Source organism: Chiloscyllium plagiosum, unplaced genomic scaffold, assembly GCF_037043375.1.
Source record: "Chiloscyllium plagiosum isolate Xiang-an unplaced genomic scaffold, Cpla_swu_hap1 HiC_scaffold_25, whole genome shotgun sequence".
Taxonomy (NCBI): Eukaryota; Metazoa; Chordata; class Chondrichthyes; order Orectolobiformes; family Hemiscylliidae; genus Chiloscyllium; species Chiloscyllium plagiosum.
The window spans coordinates 9,976,208-9,995,085 of record NW_028270163.1 but is presented as its reverse complement, the minus strand read 5'-3'; the positions used below and the strand labels follow the sequence as shown (position 1 = coordinate 9,995,085).

General features: G+C 41.5%; 1 protein-coding gene across 8 annotated transcripts in view; it reads right to left on the bottom strand.

Annotated features, from left to right (window-relative positions):
* cacna1g (calcium voltage-gated channel subunit alpha1 G) overlaps window positions 1–18,878 on the bottom strand; it is a 611,364-nt gene that overhangs the window by 156,324 nt on the left and 436,162 nt on the right. For all 8 annotated transcript variants that reach the window (XM_088000446.1, XM_088000447.1, XM_043714394.2 and 5 more), the window contains exons 10-13: window positions 18,155–18,306; window positions 15,338–15,523; window positions 12,687–12,801; window positions 4,905–5,060 (exon numbers count right to left, since the gene is read on the bottom strand). In XM_088000446.1, the coding sequence (XP_087856572.1) occupies window positions 4,905–5,060; window positions 12,687–12,801; window positions 15,338–15,523; window positions 18,155–18,306 (609 nt within the window). The remainder of the gene's footprint in view (window positions 1–4,904; window positions 5,061–12,686; window positions 12,802–15,337; window positions 15,524–18,154; window positions 18,307–18,878) is intronic.

Below are 18,878 nucleotides of genomic sequence, written 5' to 3'. Positions count from 1 at the left end.
GTTTTCAAGAGACAGCTTTGTTTCTCCAAAGGTTGGAAGTCTGAACCTACGATTAGTTCAATCCCCTGATGTTTTCATTTTAATGTTGTTGCTGCTGTCACTCCTTTTCGATTTCGCATCCTGTACTTATGCTCTGCTCTTAATGAGCCTTCCAGGCACTCTTAACATTATAATTCTCACCACTGAATTCTCTAAAACTGCTCATTATCAGCCGAAAGATGTCCCTTTATTTGTTGCAGTACCATATCCCAAACCCCACTGCAACCTCCAATTTCGCAGTTATCTCTCTGTGGAGAGGAACCAGTAAAATATGGTCCATGTAGGGTCCAGGTAAGCACTGATAGGTTTGGCTAATTTTGAATGTTGACTCTCAAGAGGAAGTCAAGAGATACTGTCTCTGAATAAAAATTAACATCTCTCTCTATCAGCGACATGGGAATAGATGGCCCGTACTTTAGACTTGGCCTAAACCAGGGTGAAGCAAATGAGACAGGACTTGCTCTTGCACAGAAACCTATGTTAAAATGGAAAGCTTTAAACACCTATTACTCGGCATGTGCCCACTCCTCATATATACAGATCTCAAAATAGCCAGCTAATACCTGAATTCACTGAATGATCAATTGGGCATGGGGGGGGGGGGGGGGATCTCATAAAAACCTACAAAATTATAACAGGACTAAACAGGGTAAATGCAGGAATGTTGTTCCCCATGTTCAGGGAGTTCAGAACCAGGGGTCACATTCTAAGTATATAGGGGAAACCGATTGGGATTTAGATCTGGAGAAATTTCTTCACACAAGAGAGTGGTCAGCCTGTGGAATTCTCTCCCACAGAAAGCGTTGGAAGCCAAAACATTGAATTTTTTCAAGAAGGAGTTAGATATAATTCTTAGGGCTAAAGTGATCAAAGGGTATGAGGGGAAAAGGGGAAACAGGGTACAAATGTCCAACTTCTGTTTTTTTTTTATGCTTCTATGAGGGTATTCTTCTCTTGTCAGATGGTGGTTAATCAGCTCATCACTGGCTGCCATGGTGTTAATTTTTAAATAAGTCAGTGCTTTCTAACAACCAATTTCTGAACCCGAGGAAAAAAGAGATATTTCTTGAGAGGACGCTTGTTAAAAAGTTACAGTGGCACAATTTGGTGTATCATCATTTGTTCTTCCAAAATACATTACTCCAACTGGTATTGTCCATGATCGAGATTGGAGCAAGGGAATATGAAAGGACTGCTTGGTGGGTCCACAGTATTACTGATATATAATCTTCTCGACAATATTGCACCCTTCTGTAAACCCCACACCCACTGAGGTTACTGCTCTAGGTGGCACAAAGGCAGAGGTCAGTAACCTTAATAACAGGAAGAGCCAACTTTGAAAGAAGTTAGTCAAAAAGGCAACACCTTTAGGCAGTGTTCTTACAGAAATAGCAATCAAAATGCGGAAAAAAATACAACAGCATTTTAAAGAATGATATTTTCTTGTAAGCATATTATTCATAAAAGTTTATAAAAAACAAACCAGCTCTTTACCATTAAAATGAGTCTGATTGATCAAAATGGGGAGCTGCACAAGTCCTTAATAAGTCACATGAGTCTTTGGAACTACAAGTAGCAGACCCCTGATCGAGAATGAAGGAGAGCAACTGGAAGGTATTTATAGCTATTTCTAACGTTACCTCCAACCATTTGTGACAAACATAGCCAGTTCAAATTTGAAGCTAAAAACTAATTATTTAAAAGAATTAAAATAATCCTGTCAAAAGTGGACAGTCACCCGATAATGTGCAATACTTGGAAATTGATGTGTCCCTAATGTAGCAGATTACAGTAACATATGCCAGAGTTTCATTTGGTTACTGTCCATTAAAGTGCCACCAAAGCCATGAACGTTCATGAAATGCCTGTGAAAAAGACACAGAAATACCAGCCTCGACTGCTTTAACTTTACGGCCCTGGGATTTTCAAGAGTTTAACAGTGATCAACCTTCAAAAAACATTTGCTGCACATGAAGTAAGGATGTGTGATCAATTGTAACCTGTTTATGGTGCTTAGAATTACTAAGGCAAGAGGCAAACCAAAGCTACATCTAAACTTTCTGTCAGCATCAACAAACTATTCTTACAATTAAAGAGTTTCTCTGTTCAACAGGAAGGGTTTGTTTTGATCACCTTCACTTCTCAAGTGGCTGACTCTGGGTAATACCTCTCATCTCCTGAGATCTCAGTCAAACAACCTGAATTTAGAGTTTTGTCAGGGTGCATCAGTGGAGATGGGGACTCCATACATTGCATCACCCCACTTTCTCAATATCAGTGGATTCAGCCATATTCTTAGAGACCACATTTCAAGTGAGATGAAGGGTACCAGTCTCCAGAAGGGATTTGACGCACTAATTATTTGCTCCGATTCACAGACATAAAAGATTTTCATTTTAATGAATTAGAGGAAGAGAATATGCAACTTTCTTTTGATAAAACGTGTGCATTAGAATTTCTGATCTACATGAACTGTCATGTCCATGAGGTGTGCTTGTAATATAAGTGGCATTGACATCTATTAAATCTCATAACCCAGTTTCGTCTTATAAACTACATTTAAGGCTAGCCTAAGTCCTGACCAGAAGGGAGATAACTGGGGTTCATGCTATTCTCAATCACTTCTGGAGATGGCACTGCTGCCTGTGACTGTGCTTGGCTTAATTTGCAGTATATAACAATTCTCCACCTTTTACTCATAGAGAGGTCACCCTGCAATAGTTTCAGTCATAAGGTCTGTTTGCTGTAGGGGATAGAGCCTCTATTTAAATAGACCAAGACTAAGAAGACTTAGAAACTAAGAGCAAGAGCAGGCCATTTGGCCCTTTGAGATTGTTCTGCTGATCATGGCTGATTCTCTAACACAACAATACATTTCCGCTTTCTCTCTATGTACAGGGTTTGGGATTGTTCCTATAAAATAAACTCTGTTAAGTAATTAGGCCTGTTGCTATAGAGTCTGCTGACTAAATGGACTGTTCCTATATCAAATTCTGCTTAGTAATTGGGATGGTTGCTATAAAATACACTATTTGCTGAATAAATGAGGCAGTTGCTGTAAAACATATTCTGCTTGTTGTGCCCTATTGTCCACCTAACCTCCCACTCATTGATTGACACAGTCTTGCCAGCAACTACTCTGGTACTTACGAGTATCCATATGCCTACTTGTTAGCTGGGATTCACCGGATAGCATGTGAAGGCCAGGGTTGGACAATTCCTCCTTGTCCTATCCTAATAGTTAACTTAAAATTTGCCTCTCCCTCATGCAGGGTAAGATCAACCTGCTGAGATCAGATTGTAGGTTAAACTCAACATTTTGAGTATTTTACAAGTGCTCAACATACAATCATATTACACAGGATCATGTGTCCAAACTTGGGGCACAGTAATGAAGATTAACCTCCAATCAATAACAAAAAGCACAGTAACTTTGAGATGGACTTCACAATCAAATGATGGCAAATCTAATGCCATAAGAAAACTGTTACCTTTTTGTTTCAAGACATTTATCATTGATCATAGAGAAAACAAGTGATGGTAGGGCTGCATTAACTTACACAGAAAACATTCAACATCCTGATTGCACTTGATGGTGCAAACTGCCGTCAGATCTTCTTAAAGGGAAAGTACTTACATCTGAATTGTTGCATAATCTTTGATACTATAAAAGGCAGGTTAAAAGGTGCACCAACCGAAATCACAGCATTAAAACTCAAGAACTCACTTTTCTGCCTGTATGTGTCACGGGTGCAGAATGTAAAAATATAATTGAAGGAACACTGTGCATTTTACCTTAGATCACCCTCCAAACATCAGTTGTGAAACACAAAAAAACAATGGCATGAAGAATATTAAAGGGGGCGACTTTACGTTCAGATTTGAATAAATACATGAATATGAAATGTTTGGAGGGATATGGGCCAAGCGCAGGCAGATAGGCCTGGTTTAGTTTGGGATTATGGCCGGAATGGACTGGTTGGACTGAAAGGTCTGTTTCCATGCTATGTGACTCTTTGACTCTATAGCATTGCATAGCATTTAGAATGAAATGCCAATTCTGACAAATAGTTAAGTACAGTAAATGTTAAACTTTAGAATGAACAACTCAGATCATCAGATTAAATTGTCAGATTCCCACAATTAATGTCAGAGTAACCTACAACAGGGCAGAATGCAGCAGGGTTACTAATGATGTGCTGACAGATAAATGTGTTTTTACTGGCAAACCTATTATTTCTTTATTGATGGCAAATAGATAAAGTGAAACAGTGCAACTCGATGTAGGGCAGCTCTGCAAGATAGTATTTCACAGCATACTACTGTATATCACACTTTTATCATTGTATATCGTAATGTGTCAGAGCATTTAACTGGATGTCATTGTAACTAATGGAATATCATAGCATACCATGGAAATAACTTCTAAAAAAAATCATGATTTCTCATGGTATTAAGGAATCAGTAGAACTGGTGTTAGTTAATAAAGAACAAATACACTATTTAACAGCCACTTTATATCCCCATTTTGTACTTGGGAATTAATAGCACGCTAATTGAGCATTTGAATGTATTTGTAACTGATGACTTTTTTTTAGTTTGAATGTCAATAAATTCATGGTGATTGCCATGGGTGGTTTATTTGCATAGTATCTTTCGATTCAATAGTTTTCTGTCATTCTTGTGTCTTTGTTCCAGGTGACACAGGACCCCGTTATCTTTGTTTTCCTGTGTGCTGCATATTTATTAAGTAGCAGTGAACATTAGAAAGTGCACTTCGCAATCACAAACAGCGGAAAGCCAGATGGCATTGTCCAATACTGATTCTCATGCATTATTCAAAGATTTACCACATTGTATTTTACCTCAGTCTGAAATCCTTCCACCAAAATGGCAACTAGCAAGTTAAAGAGAACGTAATTGCCAAATGTCATGAGGGCGATGAAGTATAGAGCAGCCCACGGAGAGGTCGAGGCCATTCCATTGTACAAGACCTTGTTCCAGTCCTCTTGAGTCAATATCTGGGAAGACAAAAAATAACCTTTTACAAAATAACACACCTAAATGTGCAAATGCAATGCACATCAGGCCCATTAGTTTATCATATTCCCAGTACATAGATACCCAAATTTTATGTCTCTCAACATTTTCCCATAAAGTAAGGCAATCCAATCTGTATATAGAGTCATAGAGATGTACAGCATGGAACAGATCCTTTAGTCCAATTCAAGCATGCCAACGAGATATCATAAATTAATCTGTCCCATTTGCCAGCATTAGGCCCATATCCCTTTAAACACCTCCTCTTCATATACACATCCTTTTAAATGTTGTAATTGTACCAACCTCCACCACTTCCTCAGGTAGCTCGTTCCATACACGCACCACCTTCTGCGTGAATAAATTGTCCCATCAGCCCTTTTATATTTTTCCCCTCTCACCTTAAACCTATGCCCTCTAGTATTGGACTCCCCCACTCTGGGGAAAAGACCTTGTCTATATATCTTATCCAGGCCCCTCATGATTTTATAAACCTTGAAAAGGTCACTCCTCAGCCTCCAGGGAAAATAGCCCCAGCCTATATAGCCTCCCTAGAGCTCAAATCCTCCAACCATAGTAACATTCTTGTAAATCTTTTCTGAACCTTTTCAAGTTTCACAACAACTTTCCTATAGCAGGGAGACCAGAATTGCACACAGTATTCCAAAAGTGGCCTCACCAATGTCCTGTATGACTGTAACATGACTTCCCAACTCCTGTACTCAATGCACTAACTAACAAAAGACAACATACCAAACACCCCCTTCACTATCCTATGCAACTTCACCTGCAACTCCATTTTCAAGGAACTATGAACCTGCAGTCCAAGGTCTCTTTGGTCAGGAACACTCCCCAGGACCTTACTATTAAGTATGCAAGTCCTGCCTTGACTTGCCGTTCCAAAATGCAGCATCACACATTTATCTAAATTAAACTCCATTTGCCACTCCTGCTCATTGACCCATCTGATCAAGCTCCCGTTATACTCTGAGGTAACCTTCTTCGTTGTCCACTACAGCTCATCTGCAAACTTATTAACCATACCTCCTATGTCACATCCAAATCATTTATATAAATGATGAAAAGTAGTGGACCCAGCACCGATCCTTGTGGCACTCCACTGGTCACCGGCCTCCAGTCTGAAAAGCAACCCTCCACTACCACCCTCTGTCTTCTACCTTCGAGCTAGTTCTGTATCCAAATGGCTAGTTCTCCCTAAATTCCATGTGATCTAACCTTGCTAACCAGTCTCCCATGAGGAACCTTGTTGAATGCCTTACTGAAGTACACATACCGCTCTACCCTCATCAATCATCTTCGTTACTTCTTCAAAAAACTCAAGTTAGTGAGACATGATTTCCCACACACAAAGTCATGTTAACACTCACTAATTAGTACTTGCCTTTCCAAGTACATGTAAATCCTGTCCCTCAGGATTCCCTCCAACAACTTGCCCACCATCAATGTCAGGCTCATTGGTTTATTGTTCCCTGGCTTTTCCTTACCACCTTTCTAATTGGCACCACATTAGCCAATCTCCAGTATTCTAGCACCTCACCTGTGACTATCGATGATACAACTATCTCAGCAAGGGGCCCAGCAATCAATTCCCTAGCTTCTCACAGAGTTCTAGGGTACACCTGATCAGATCCCAGGATTTATCCACCTTTATTTATTTTAAGCCATTCAGCACCTGTGTAATATAGACATTTTTCAAAATTTCCCCACGTTTCATATTTCCCCACGTTTTATATCTTGCATGTCCCCCTCCACAGTAAACACTGATGCAAAATACTCTTTTAGTATCTCCCCCATCTCCTGTGGTTCCACACATTCTGATCTCTAAAGGACTATATTCCCTCCCTAATTACCCTTTTGTCCCTTTGGGTCCTCCTCAACCCTAATTAGTAAAGCTCTCCCATGTCCCTTTTTTGCCCTCTTGATTTCCTTCTTAAGTGTACTCCTACAGCTTTTATATTCTTCTAGGAATTCACTTGATCTCTGCTGTCTATACCTGACATACGCTCCCTTTTCTTCTTGACGAAAACCTCAATTTCTTCAGTAGAACAGGATTCAGAGAACTGGACCTAGATCACAGAAACAAGCTTTTATCTAAGATGACAATTTTTCACTCACCCTTGTAATCTGCCTGACATCCGTGTAGTGTTGTATTGGTCTTTAATTTATACTTGTGATGGGCAGAAGATATACTTGAACTCTCTGGTGAGAGGCTTCTCTGATTTCCCCAAAGTCAGTTATGTTTTTGTGGCCAGAATGCCTTTGATTAGCATCTGTCTGTGAGCTGATCACAGAACCCAGATCCTGAGCCACGATTTGGTGTTGAACATGACACACTTGCCCAGAGAAAATATCTAACTTCTGATTGGGCAAATGGAGTGCCAATGAATGTTGGCAGATTCCTGTGCCCAACATTTCTGCATCAGGCTTGGTATTCCTTTCAATAAAACACTGTTATGGATGCAGATTCTGGGTGGTCTGGAATGCCATCTGGATCTCTGCCGATTTCAGGTGATCGTGGGAGTTAGTATTAGATCCAAGTAGCCATTAAAGCTGAATCAGGGCCATGATAAACCAGGTATGAAAGTATAGGAGGGCCCTGTGATTAGCTGTTGCCAATCTTCAATATATAGGCTTACTAATCTGGAGAATAGTGCATCCACAGCATTGTACAATGCATCAATTGGATGGTTAAATCTTTATAAATGGGTAAAACAAGACTCAACAGCAGATGGCTGATGGAAAATTACGAACAGCAGAGTTTTCTCTCCTTAGAAAATTATTTTTTAAAAAAACAACTTGATTCTACTTCTTGCTTGTGGGAGATTGGCAGCCCCTATTGAGTAACATTGTCACCATCTGTGCACCTGTTCTACCAAAACAAGTCAAAGCTCCAGCAAAGTGCCTTGGGATGTTTTACTCGATTAAAGGCACTATTTAGACACGAGTTGTTGTAAAGTCAGCTTGTTTATAACTCAAATAGTCCCATTAAGAACACTGCCATAGGTCACTAGGTGTCAGATTGGTCCAGAGTGTGGCACAATGTTTTTGAAATGCAAAAGCAACGTTGTGATCCAGCTGCAACAACAACTAGCAGCTTGCTGAATGCCATCACCACATGGGATTTAGGCAGGTTCCTTCTGTGGAAACATAGAGGATTACTTTCCATCGAATTCCAGCTTATGAAATTGTAATGTAGTTACACTGAGCAGAGTTCTGTGGAGAACTGACTGGCACTCAGCGGTTAGCAGTGTTGCCTCACAACGCCAGGAAGCCAGGTTCGATTCCAACCTTGGGTAACTGTCTATGTGGTATTTGTACAGTCTCCCAGTATGTGTGCGGGTTTCCTCCAGGTGCTCCAGTTTCTTCCCACAGTCCAAAGATGCACAGGTTAGGTGGGTTGGCTGTGCTAAATTACCTGTAGTGTCCAGGGATGTGCAGGCAAGGTGGGTTAGCCATGGGAAATGCAAAGTTAAAGGGATAGGGTCGGTGGTGGGGGCAGGTCTGGGTGGAACGCTGTTCAGAGGGTCATCACAGACCTGATGGCTGAATGGCTCTATCTACACTGTAGGGATTTTATGATTCTATGAACTGCATCCACTCCTTGTACCCACTACTACTTAGTTGTCCGATCTGGCAATTATAAAGCTTTTCCGTCATTTTTGGGTCAAATGACACTTACTTGGTGAATCTTGGATAAGTTTAGTTTACTGCCCATCAGAAACTTGACATTTGGGGTCACCTCCTGCACTTCTCCCCTCATCAACTGAATACTGTTCATGGATTCAAAGCCTTTCAAAGTATTAACAAAATTCCTGCAAGCATTTTCATTTAACTATGCAACTGTTAGAGAAACGCATTGTCAGAGCATTAATTATGATGAAGCTCTTTGCTTATTTAATGAGATATTCGTGGAAGCCACAATAACGTGTTTATGGAAGAGTGAGACAATTGTTTTTTGCAAGGAGGGGCACAAAGTATACAACATTTATATAACACCTTTACTGTGGTTAAAAACATCCCACGATGAGAAATGCAATCTGACACAGAAGGATAAGTTCGGACAAGTGGTCAAAAGTTTGGTCAGAAAGGAATGGATTAAAGAAGGAGCTTGTAGGTTTTGATTGGAGTAGTTTGTTTGCAGGCAAAGGGACCTCTGGCAAGTGGGAGGCGTTTGAAAGTGAGCTAGTTAGAGTTCAAGATTGATATGTTCCTGTGAGGGTGAAAGGGCAAGGTTAATAGGAATAAGGAACCCTGGATGACAAGAGATATTGAGGCCTGACCAGAAAAAAAGGAGAGGTGGCTCCTGTACAGGCAGCTGGGATCAAGGGATATAGGAGTTTACTGAAGATGGAAATCAAGAGGGCGCAAAGGGGGCACGAGATAGCCTTGGCTGAGAAGATTAGGGTGAATACAAAGAGGTTCTTTAAGTATATTAAAAGAAAAAGAATAACTAGGGACAGAATAGGGCCCCTCAAGGACCAAAGAGGACACTTATGTGTAGAGCCACAGGAGATGGGCGAGGTTCTGAATGAATATTTCTCCTCTGTGTTTGCCGTGGAGAAAGCCGTGAAGACATGGGAACTTGGGGAAGTTAATGGTGATATCTTGGGGACAGTCCATATCACATTAGAGGTGATGGTGGATGTATCAGAATGTATGATGGTCCTGACCAGATATATCCAAGAACACTGCAAGACGCTAGAGACGAAATTGCGGGGACCCTGGCTGATATATTTGCATCATCGTTAGCCACAGGAGAGGCCCCGGTAGACTTGGGAACTATAGACCAGTAAGCTTAACATCTGTGGTGGGTAAGTTACTTGGGAAGATCCTGAGAGATAAGATAAACATGCATATGGAAAGGGTTTGATTAAGAATAGTCAGCATGGCTTTGTGCATGGGAAAACATGCCTGACAAATTTGTTAGAGATCTTTGATGAAATGACCAGGAAGGTTGACGAAGGTAGGGCTTTAGAAGTAGTCTATGTGGATTTCAGTAAGGCCTTTGATAAGGTGCCATATGGTAGGCTGCCCCGGAAGGTTAGATCACATGGAATCCAGGGGGAGCTAGCAAATTGGATACACAATTGGCTTGATTGAAGGAAGCAGAGGGTAATAGTGGAAGGATGCTTGTCGGATTGGAGGACTAATGGAGTGCCTCAGGGGTCGGTGCTGGGCCCATTGTTGTTTGTTATTTATCAGTGATTTGGGTTAGAATGTGACAGGCCATGATTAGTAAGGTTGCTGAAATAGAGGGTATCGTTGACAGTGAGGAAGGTTATCAGACATTGCAGCAGAACCTTGATCAGCTGGGGAAGTGGGTCGAGAAATCGCAACTGAGTTTAATATAGATAAATGTGAGGTCTTGCATTTTGGAAAGTCAAATCAAGATAGGAGTTTCATAGTGAGTGGTAGGGCATAAGGGAGCGTAGTGGAACAGAGGGACCTTGGAGTTCAGGTACATGGTTCTCTGAAAGTGGAGTCCCAGGTAGACAGGGCAGTGAAGAAGGCTTTTGGCACACTGGGCTTCATCAGTCAGGTCATTGAGTATAGAAGTTCTGGAGTTCAATTGCAATTGTACTGGACATTGATGAGGCTAAACTAGGAGTATTGTGCTCAGTTTTGGTCAGCTTGCTATAGGAAGGATGTTATTAACCTGGAAAGAGTGTAGAAACAATTTGCAAGGATGTGCCAGGAATCAAGGATTTGAGTTATAGGGAGAGATTGGACAAGCCAGAACTTTTTTCTTTAGAGCACAGGAGACTGAGGTAGGGATCTTATAGAAGTGTAAATGATCTTGAGCAGCATGGATAGGGTGAATGCACTCAATCTTTTTCCTAGTGTTGGGGAATCAAAGACTAGAGGGCATCAATTTAAGATTAGAGGGGAAAGTGTAAAAGGGAACCTGAGGGGCAACATTTTTAAGTAGAAGATGGTACACATATGGAATGAACTGCCAATGGAAGTGGTTGAGGCAGGTACATTAATAACATTTAAAAAGCATTTGGACAAACACATGGGTAGGAAAGGTTTAAAAGGATATGGGCCGAGGCCAGGGAAATAGGGTTAGTGTGGACGGACATTTTGGTTGGCCTTGACCAGTTTGGGCCAAAGGATCTGTCTCAGTGCTGTTTTGAGAGGGAGGGTTGGATAGGCAGAGAGATTTCGGGACAGAGTGCTGTCTGTCAAATAACTGGATGCACAGTCATTAAGGATGGAGTGCTGAAAATAGGGATACACAAGAGGCTAAAGTTGGAGGCATGCAGATATCCTGAGGTTGCAGGATGTTATAAGGTGAAGTCAGGAAATGATTTGAACAGAAGGAGGAGAATGTTAAACAACAAGAACAGATGTGATCTTCTGCAGATTCCAAAAATTGAAAACTGTTTTCATGCCAGTGTCATATTGTGACTGTTATGACTGAACGCCAAGAGGAAGCCAGGCTTGTCCAACCGGTAGCATTATGCACATAATTAACAGTTGTACTTGGAAAAGCTTCATCAATCAATTAGCAATACAGTCCAACCTCTCTGTTCTAAATCCAGGCCAATTCTTTCTGGAAGAAGATTTGAATCATGCCCTGATTCTTCTGAGGAAGGGTCATTGGACCCAAAAGGTTATCACTGATTTCGCTCTGCAGACGTGCTAAATCTGCCGAGCTTTTCCAGCAATTTCTGTTTTTGTTCCTGACTCTTCTTAACTGATCAATGTCAGCTGTGTTAATAAGAGGAGGTGTGGAGAAGTGCCTAAGGACGTCACCACAAAAGGATAAAAACCAGGCAGATTGAGTATCCTGAGCCGACGGGGATGTTTCTGCTGCTATCTTTCTCTCACTTTCAAATTAACAGCGACACTTTCACACCTTTTATGGGAGGTTGACTGGCTTCAGAGTGCAGCCCAGGAGAGAGAGAAATGAATGGTACTTTTGAAATCATCAGCATGGAAAATTAATAAGGAAAAGTTGATGTTTTTCTAGCAACGTGAAGTGGGAATATTGGGAAACAGTTTTCCTGCTTTTATTAGCACCTTGGTGACTTTCTTAGAAGCACAGAATGATTCCACATTGGAGGAGTTTTGATCCATTTTGCTGGTGCTGATTCTCTGAAAGAGTTATCTAAATAATTTCAAACTCCTGCCTCTTCCTCCTTGCCCTTGCAAAGAATTCCTCTTCAGCTATACACCCAATTGCCTTTTGAAAGTTACTATTGAATCCGTATCAACTATTCTTTCAGAAAAGGGATTCAAGTTTGCAACAATTTGTTGCAAAAAAATTCTCCCCATCACCCCTCTGATTTTTGCCAGTTATTTAATATCTGCGTTGCCACTTGGCTATGTGTACAGATTCCCTTTATTTATCAAAACCTTTCAAAATCTTGAATACCTCTGCTAAATCGGCTCCTTTGTTTGAAGATGAACAATATACAATGTAGTCTCTCTGCATGTTCCTCATCTGTGGTACCATTTGAGTAAATCTGCTTGATGCCTTCTTCGGCACCTTAGCATCCTTCCTAAAGTACGGTGCCCATAATTTTAACCCTTTTTCAACTGGACATTTAGGATTGAATGTTGGGGGTTGCTTTCTATACCTGGAAGACTGTTACAATAGCCCAGAGAAGCGAGTCAAAATTCTTTCGGTCAGGAAGTGTGTCTCCTTCTTTCTCTGAAGCAAACTTGCAGCCAAAAAGATGCATTCCCAAAATACTGTAAGGAAAAACAGAATAACATAATTACTGGGTTGTATAATGCTATGACACACAGTTACAGAATTTGTGGCAATGTCAAAGAGCAAAGCGTTATCTTATTATCCCATTCTCTTATTCAGCTTTGCTAAATTCCCTTTTTTTAAATGTAGTTACATTCAACAAGTATTCCATAGAAATCACAGGGTGGAAGTGGGCCATTTGGCCCATCGGGTCCACACTGATGCTCCGAAAAGCATCCCACCTAGATCCATGCCCCTCTATCCTGCATTTCCCATGCTTAACCCACCTGGCCTGCACATCACTGGACATTATGGGCAATTTCCCATGGCCAGTCCATATAATCTGCGCATTTTTGGACTGTGGGAGGAAACCACAGCACCCAGAGGAAAACCACGCAGACACAGGGAAAACATGCAAACCCTACACAGACAGTCACCCGAGGGCTGGAATCGAACCCAGGTCCCTGGCATTGTGAGGCAGCAGTGCTGACCACTGAGCCACCATGCTGCCATGCATGCTTTGCAGTTGTGTCTTTCTCCTTGTCAGTTATCTGATCCATCCTGCAATCAGTCACAGGAAGCAGCCCTGGAATTGAATTAGTCAGGTCTTACCACATTACACAGCTCATGTGTGAGACTAAGAAAAGTGATGTTGCCAAACTGGATATCTGGTTACATCACTCAGCTGCCCTGGATGAGCCTGTTGTGAGTGACTCCACTGAGCTCCAAGTGTTGAATAGGAACTTGTTATAGAACTCTCATTTCCAAATCAGAAGTGAGTTCAAATCCTATTCCAGAGATGTGAGCATTAAAGTCAGGATTAACACACGAGTGCTGCACTGAGTGACGCAGACACTGCACTGTTGCTGTGTTTTGGCTGAGATATTAAATCAAGGTCCCATCTATTCTTTCAGGTGAAAATGATCTGATGATACTCATATTGATGAAGAGCAGGTTAATTCTCCGGAGTGTGCTGGCTAATATTTATCATCCAGTCAGCATTGCTAAAACTGGTTAACTGACAACGACGTTGTTTTCTATATTATAACAACCTTCACTTTAAAACCTACGGAATTGACTGCAGGGTGCTTTGGAGACATCCTTGACATTGTGAAAGCTGCTATACTGTTACAAATGTTTCCTTTCTTCCATCATCGTAAAGAGATTCTTTCTGTCCTGCTTTTATTCCCAATCTGTTTTTTTTTAACCTTGGAAATTTCATGAGTTTATTCTATCCCTGACGAAAGTCTGTGTCACTCCTCAAAAACTACCATTTGTCGATAGGTCATTAGCTACACTTACATGATAATCACTAAAAGTTTAAAATCCAAGTTTCACTGCACTGAGCCATTAACTCCCTGGTTTGCCTTGTATTCTGCCCTATAACAATGGCTAAAATAAAGATTGATAGCGTTTTCTTAAAGGATATTTAACAAAGTTGCTATGTGGGGTTAAGATACAGAGCAGCTAGGATCTGAGTTCTGGATTAGCTTCAAAGGATTGACATCCTACTCCTGCAAGTATATTCTTATATGCACCTTACAACTCATTCTGTGCTCTGTGATGCTCATCTCTTTTTTTGAGGAGAAAGTGAGGTCTGCAGATGCTGGAGATCAGAGATGGAAATGTGTTGCTGGATGAACTGTATGAACTGTATGAACTCAGATTTCACCAGTTTCCTCATTTCCCCTCCCCCCAGCCTGTCTCAGTCAAATCCATGAAATTCAGCACCGCCTTCCTAACCTACAATCTTCTTCCCGACCTCTCCGCCCCCACCCCAGTCTGACCTATCACCCTCACCTTGACCTCTTTCCACCTATCACATTTCCGACGCCCCTCCCCCAAGTCCCTCCTCCCTATCTTTTATCTTAGCCTGCTGGACCAACTTTCCTCATTCCTAATGCCCGAAACGTCGATTCTCCTGTTCCCTAGATGCTGCCTGACCTGCTGCGCTTTTCCAGCAACACATTTCCATCTCACCTCTTTTTTTCCCAATATAAGCAAACAGCATTCTGATCTATTTGCATCTGAATTATTGGGCCTGATTTTAACTCTGTGCAAGTGAAAAGGTCTTGTGTGAGTTAAAAGTTTGTTTACTGACTGTAATCTACCTCAAATCTTTCAACCGCAGTAGACATGAAAACTTATAGAGTGCACTTACAAAATGGAAATAAATCATAAGGGTGGAGGTCTAACATAGCTCAATGATCCATTTACCAACTCCTTTTGCTTTTCTATTTATTTTTTCTATTGATTACAACTAGTGCCTTGATTCCTTAAAATTATCACATGGTGAATGGGTATAAAGCATCATCTGCGTGGAACACAGAGAGGTCTATGACTCTAAGAAGAGGGGGCAAGGAGGATTGCATGTCTGAATGGGAACCTGCCCAATTTCCCACCCATTAACTGAAACAGCAAGTTGTGAGTACACCTTTCCTCATTTTTCACTCTGCCCAGCCTCTCCAATGAGGCTTTCCAGTGTGCTCAAAGGCTCTGGAGTTATCGCGTGAGGAAATATTGTCTCACACTCACCTAAAGATGAAGATGAAAAGCATCAGCAGCATGCAGAAGGTGGCAACGTTGTCCATTGTCTTCATCAGGACCACCAGTTGGCGCTGCAAGGCTGGCATGAACCGTACCAACTTCAGCACCCGCATCAGGCGGAAGGTACGCAGCACCGAGAGGCCCCCGCCTTGCTGTCCGACAATTTCCCACACACTGAGGGGAGCACAGTAAGACAGATCAAATTAAATGAGAAACACAACATGAATCTGAGAATTTGTCATCAATTACCATTCAACACTTGAACCTGGTAACAAGCAGGCATTTTAACTAGTGCAAATGTGGAAACTGGGGTTTAGTTATTACAGAAAGTTGCACTCTCGAATGTAATGCACAGAACTGGCAGAACAGCCAGAGCCACGGCTATCTTCTTTCATGAAATCAAATCCTTGGAGTTAGGTATTGGTCTCTTCATTTACTCCGATTAAGGTGAAGGGTCTAATCAATCTGCAGAGGGGATACTGTTCAGCAATGTTGATGTCTCGCCATGAGAGCCAAAAGGTTTTCACTGGGGTCCCAGTGCTCGAGGTCAGCTGCACAGGAGCCCTGACTTGTCCCGAACCTGTTTAATAAGGACCACATTCCCTGTGAAAGTTCAAAGTTTGCCATTCAACAGATGGACTTTGTCACAAGGAACTTGTTAGTGACTTCCTGTGTCCCTCTTCCTTGATCCAAAGGCTGCTTAGTAGTGGGTCTCACTGCCTTTTGGGGGTTAAATGGTCAGTAGGTGAGCTGAACATGTAATCTTAGATCGGGCGAGTGAGGAGCAGCACGAATGCTTTCAACCAGCTTGTGGGTTTTCATCAGTTGTTGGAGGTGCGGGATGTTGATGTTTGCAAGGTCAGGAAGCCAGGAGAGGGATGTTGAGCGGAAGGACTCAGTTATGCTCAGTGTGCGATGAACTTCATGAGCTGGGTTATCAGCTCAAACTTCATCCCAAAACATGATATGCAGCGAAAACCATTGCCATGCCAAAATCTGAAAAAAATCTTACCATAGCAGACAGCTACTGAGCAATTTTAATACTTCCTCTATACTTTAGGACTTATTATTGTCTAACTCTGCAATGGGTATCTCCAGAAGTCGAGACCTTCCTGAAAGCTGACCACACTGGTTTTTGTAAAGGATATGAGAGACGGAATGTGTAAACAAAGGGAAAGAGAGGAAATGAGGGACTCAGGAAAGGATGTGCCAAGGGGATACAGTTTGGTTTTGTGCAGTGGTGTAAAATGGATAATGGTCAGCCTGGTTTATATTTCTCAGGATATTTATTTTCTAATTTTTGTCTTTTCAAAGATCTCTTTCCCGGTGTTGGTGATATCCAACACTTTATCGAAAATGGCTTCCAAAAGAACCCGAAGGTAGCATAACGTCAGTAAATATCACAGCTTAGGACTGTCTAGTACACTGACCTTGTCGTGAAGCTTTTCAGGGGTCTTCCAACTGGGGTTGGGACAGTGGTTCAAAAAAATCCATCACAAAAGACAATTTAGAGTCCATTGCTTGGGTAAGGGGATTGAGGGGGGTGGGGGGTGCATGGAATTTAGACTGGACAACAACTAGGTTTAGGACCCTGTGTTAGCCCCGGTACTGTTCAACATATAATCCAATGACCTGACAATAACCACATTCCATATATTCATCCATACTGATGACATCTCTAGTGCCAACCAAGCTCCACCTTCTGTACCCTAGACCCATATCTTAACAACGATGTTACAAAATTCGCAGACTGTTGCAATACATAACATCTCATATTGAATCCCACTATAACCACATGCAGCATATTCCACTCCACAGTGCCAGTGTCTAATAAATTGTTTTTCCACACGGATAGCCAGAGACAATCCAGACTTGGGATTCATTCCAGATATGAGTTTCTCCTTCTGAGAACATCTGAAGAAAACAGCAGCAAGTGTCAAGACCAGAAACAACCTACCAACTGGACATGCTAGATCGATGCTGCTGTGAAAGCCTGAGAGATCTCAGCACTTGCCCAATTGTACTCTGCTACAAACTGTGATAAAGTGGCACACAGGTTTCCAAATGGGATTATTTGACATCACAACTCCAGTGATTAAGGGAAGGTGAAACAATAGTGTGTTGACAATATGTCATTTCCAGATGAAAATGCTGTCACACCTTTTGACAGGTCACACCCCTGGTCATATTTCTACTTAGACAAGCAGTAAGTTAGCCTTCTCTCACCTTTTACTGCATTTTCAATCTGACCCCTCACTTCTCAGGAATATTGAACGAATTCAATTGAACAACAAGGACAAACAGAGTGCAACACAAACAGACAAATATATATATATAAAAATGCACAGTTTAAAGCATCTCTCAGTTGTTCATGAAATACAGTACATCGCGGTGGCCAACAAGAATCTAACTAGTTTGAATATTTGGAGTTACTGTTAGATGTTCATCAGAGAGAAACAAGATTCTAAGAGAACCTGGTGTGACGCTCTGGGTGCAAACATCATAATGAGCAGTTCGTGTGCTCAATGACATTATTCACAAGGCAAAGTGTGAAAGTGTTGATGGTGTGAGAGAGGGAATGTGTGAGCTGAGAAAAAGAGAGGAAATGATGGGACTCAGGAAAGGAAGAGCCATTGGAGATAGGGTTTGATTTTGTGCAATGGTGCAAAATGGACGATGGTCAATCTGGTTTCTATTTCTGCTGATATTTACTTTAGAATGCTTGTCTTTTCAAAGAGCTCTACAAGTGATACCTTATTGTTTAATGCCTTCATGAATGGATTTTGCATCTCCTTGACAATTTACCTGATGACGACAATGATGCCATCGAAAATGTTGTAAGGGTTCTTGATATAACCGAATGGTCCATACACCAGGATCTTCAGAAGCATTTCCAGTGCAAACAGGCTGGTGAAGACAATATTACTGATCTCCAGGGCATTTGTGAGCTCTTCTGGCTGAAGAAGAAAATGAAAACTGCATCAGAATGACAAGAGGATAAATGTTTGAGTCTGGTCCAGTTTCCAGGCTCTGTCTCATTTTTGTTTGGGAGCTGTTGTAGTCTTTGTAGTTTTCTAAGTGAAGAACGTGAATTCAGCATTTGTTTTAACTGTTATCCTCCAATGAAGAGTGGTGTGGTTCCATGTAGAGTAAAGCCCTCCCTGATCTGTCTCAACAACATGTTTTAACCTTCCAACAGCCCTCTACTTACACTAGTACAAATTTTTCACATCCCTATATTCTTCCTGAAGACCAGTGCCACTTAGTATCCGACAATACCCCAGCCCAGTAGAAGATATACAGTACTGACCAAAAGATTCATTTCAGCTAAGACCTTAGGAACCAGCTGAGAGAGACACTTACATCCCAAATTAAACTGGTCTCTTCTGAAAGAAGCAAGGGTGATGTGAGAAAAAAATCTTTTCACTTAGTGAGTAGTTAGGGTCTGGGAATGCACTGTCTGGAAGTGTGGTGGAGGTAGGTTCAACTGAGGCAATCAAGAGGGAGTTGGGTAATTATTTGGATAAAA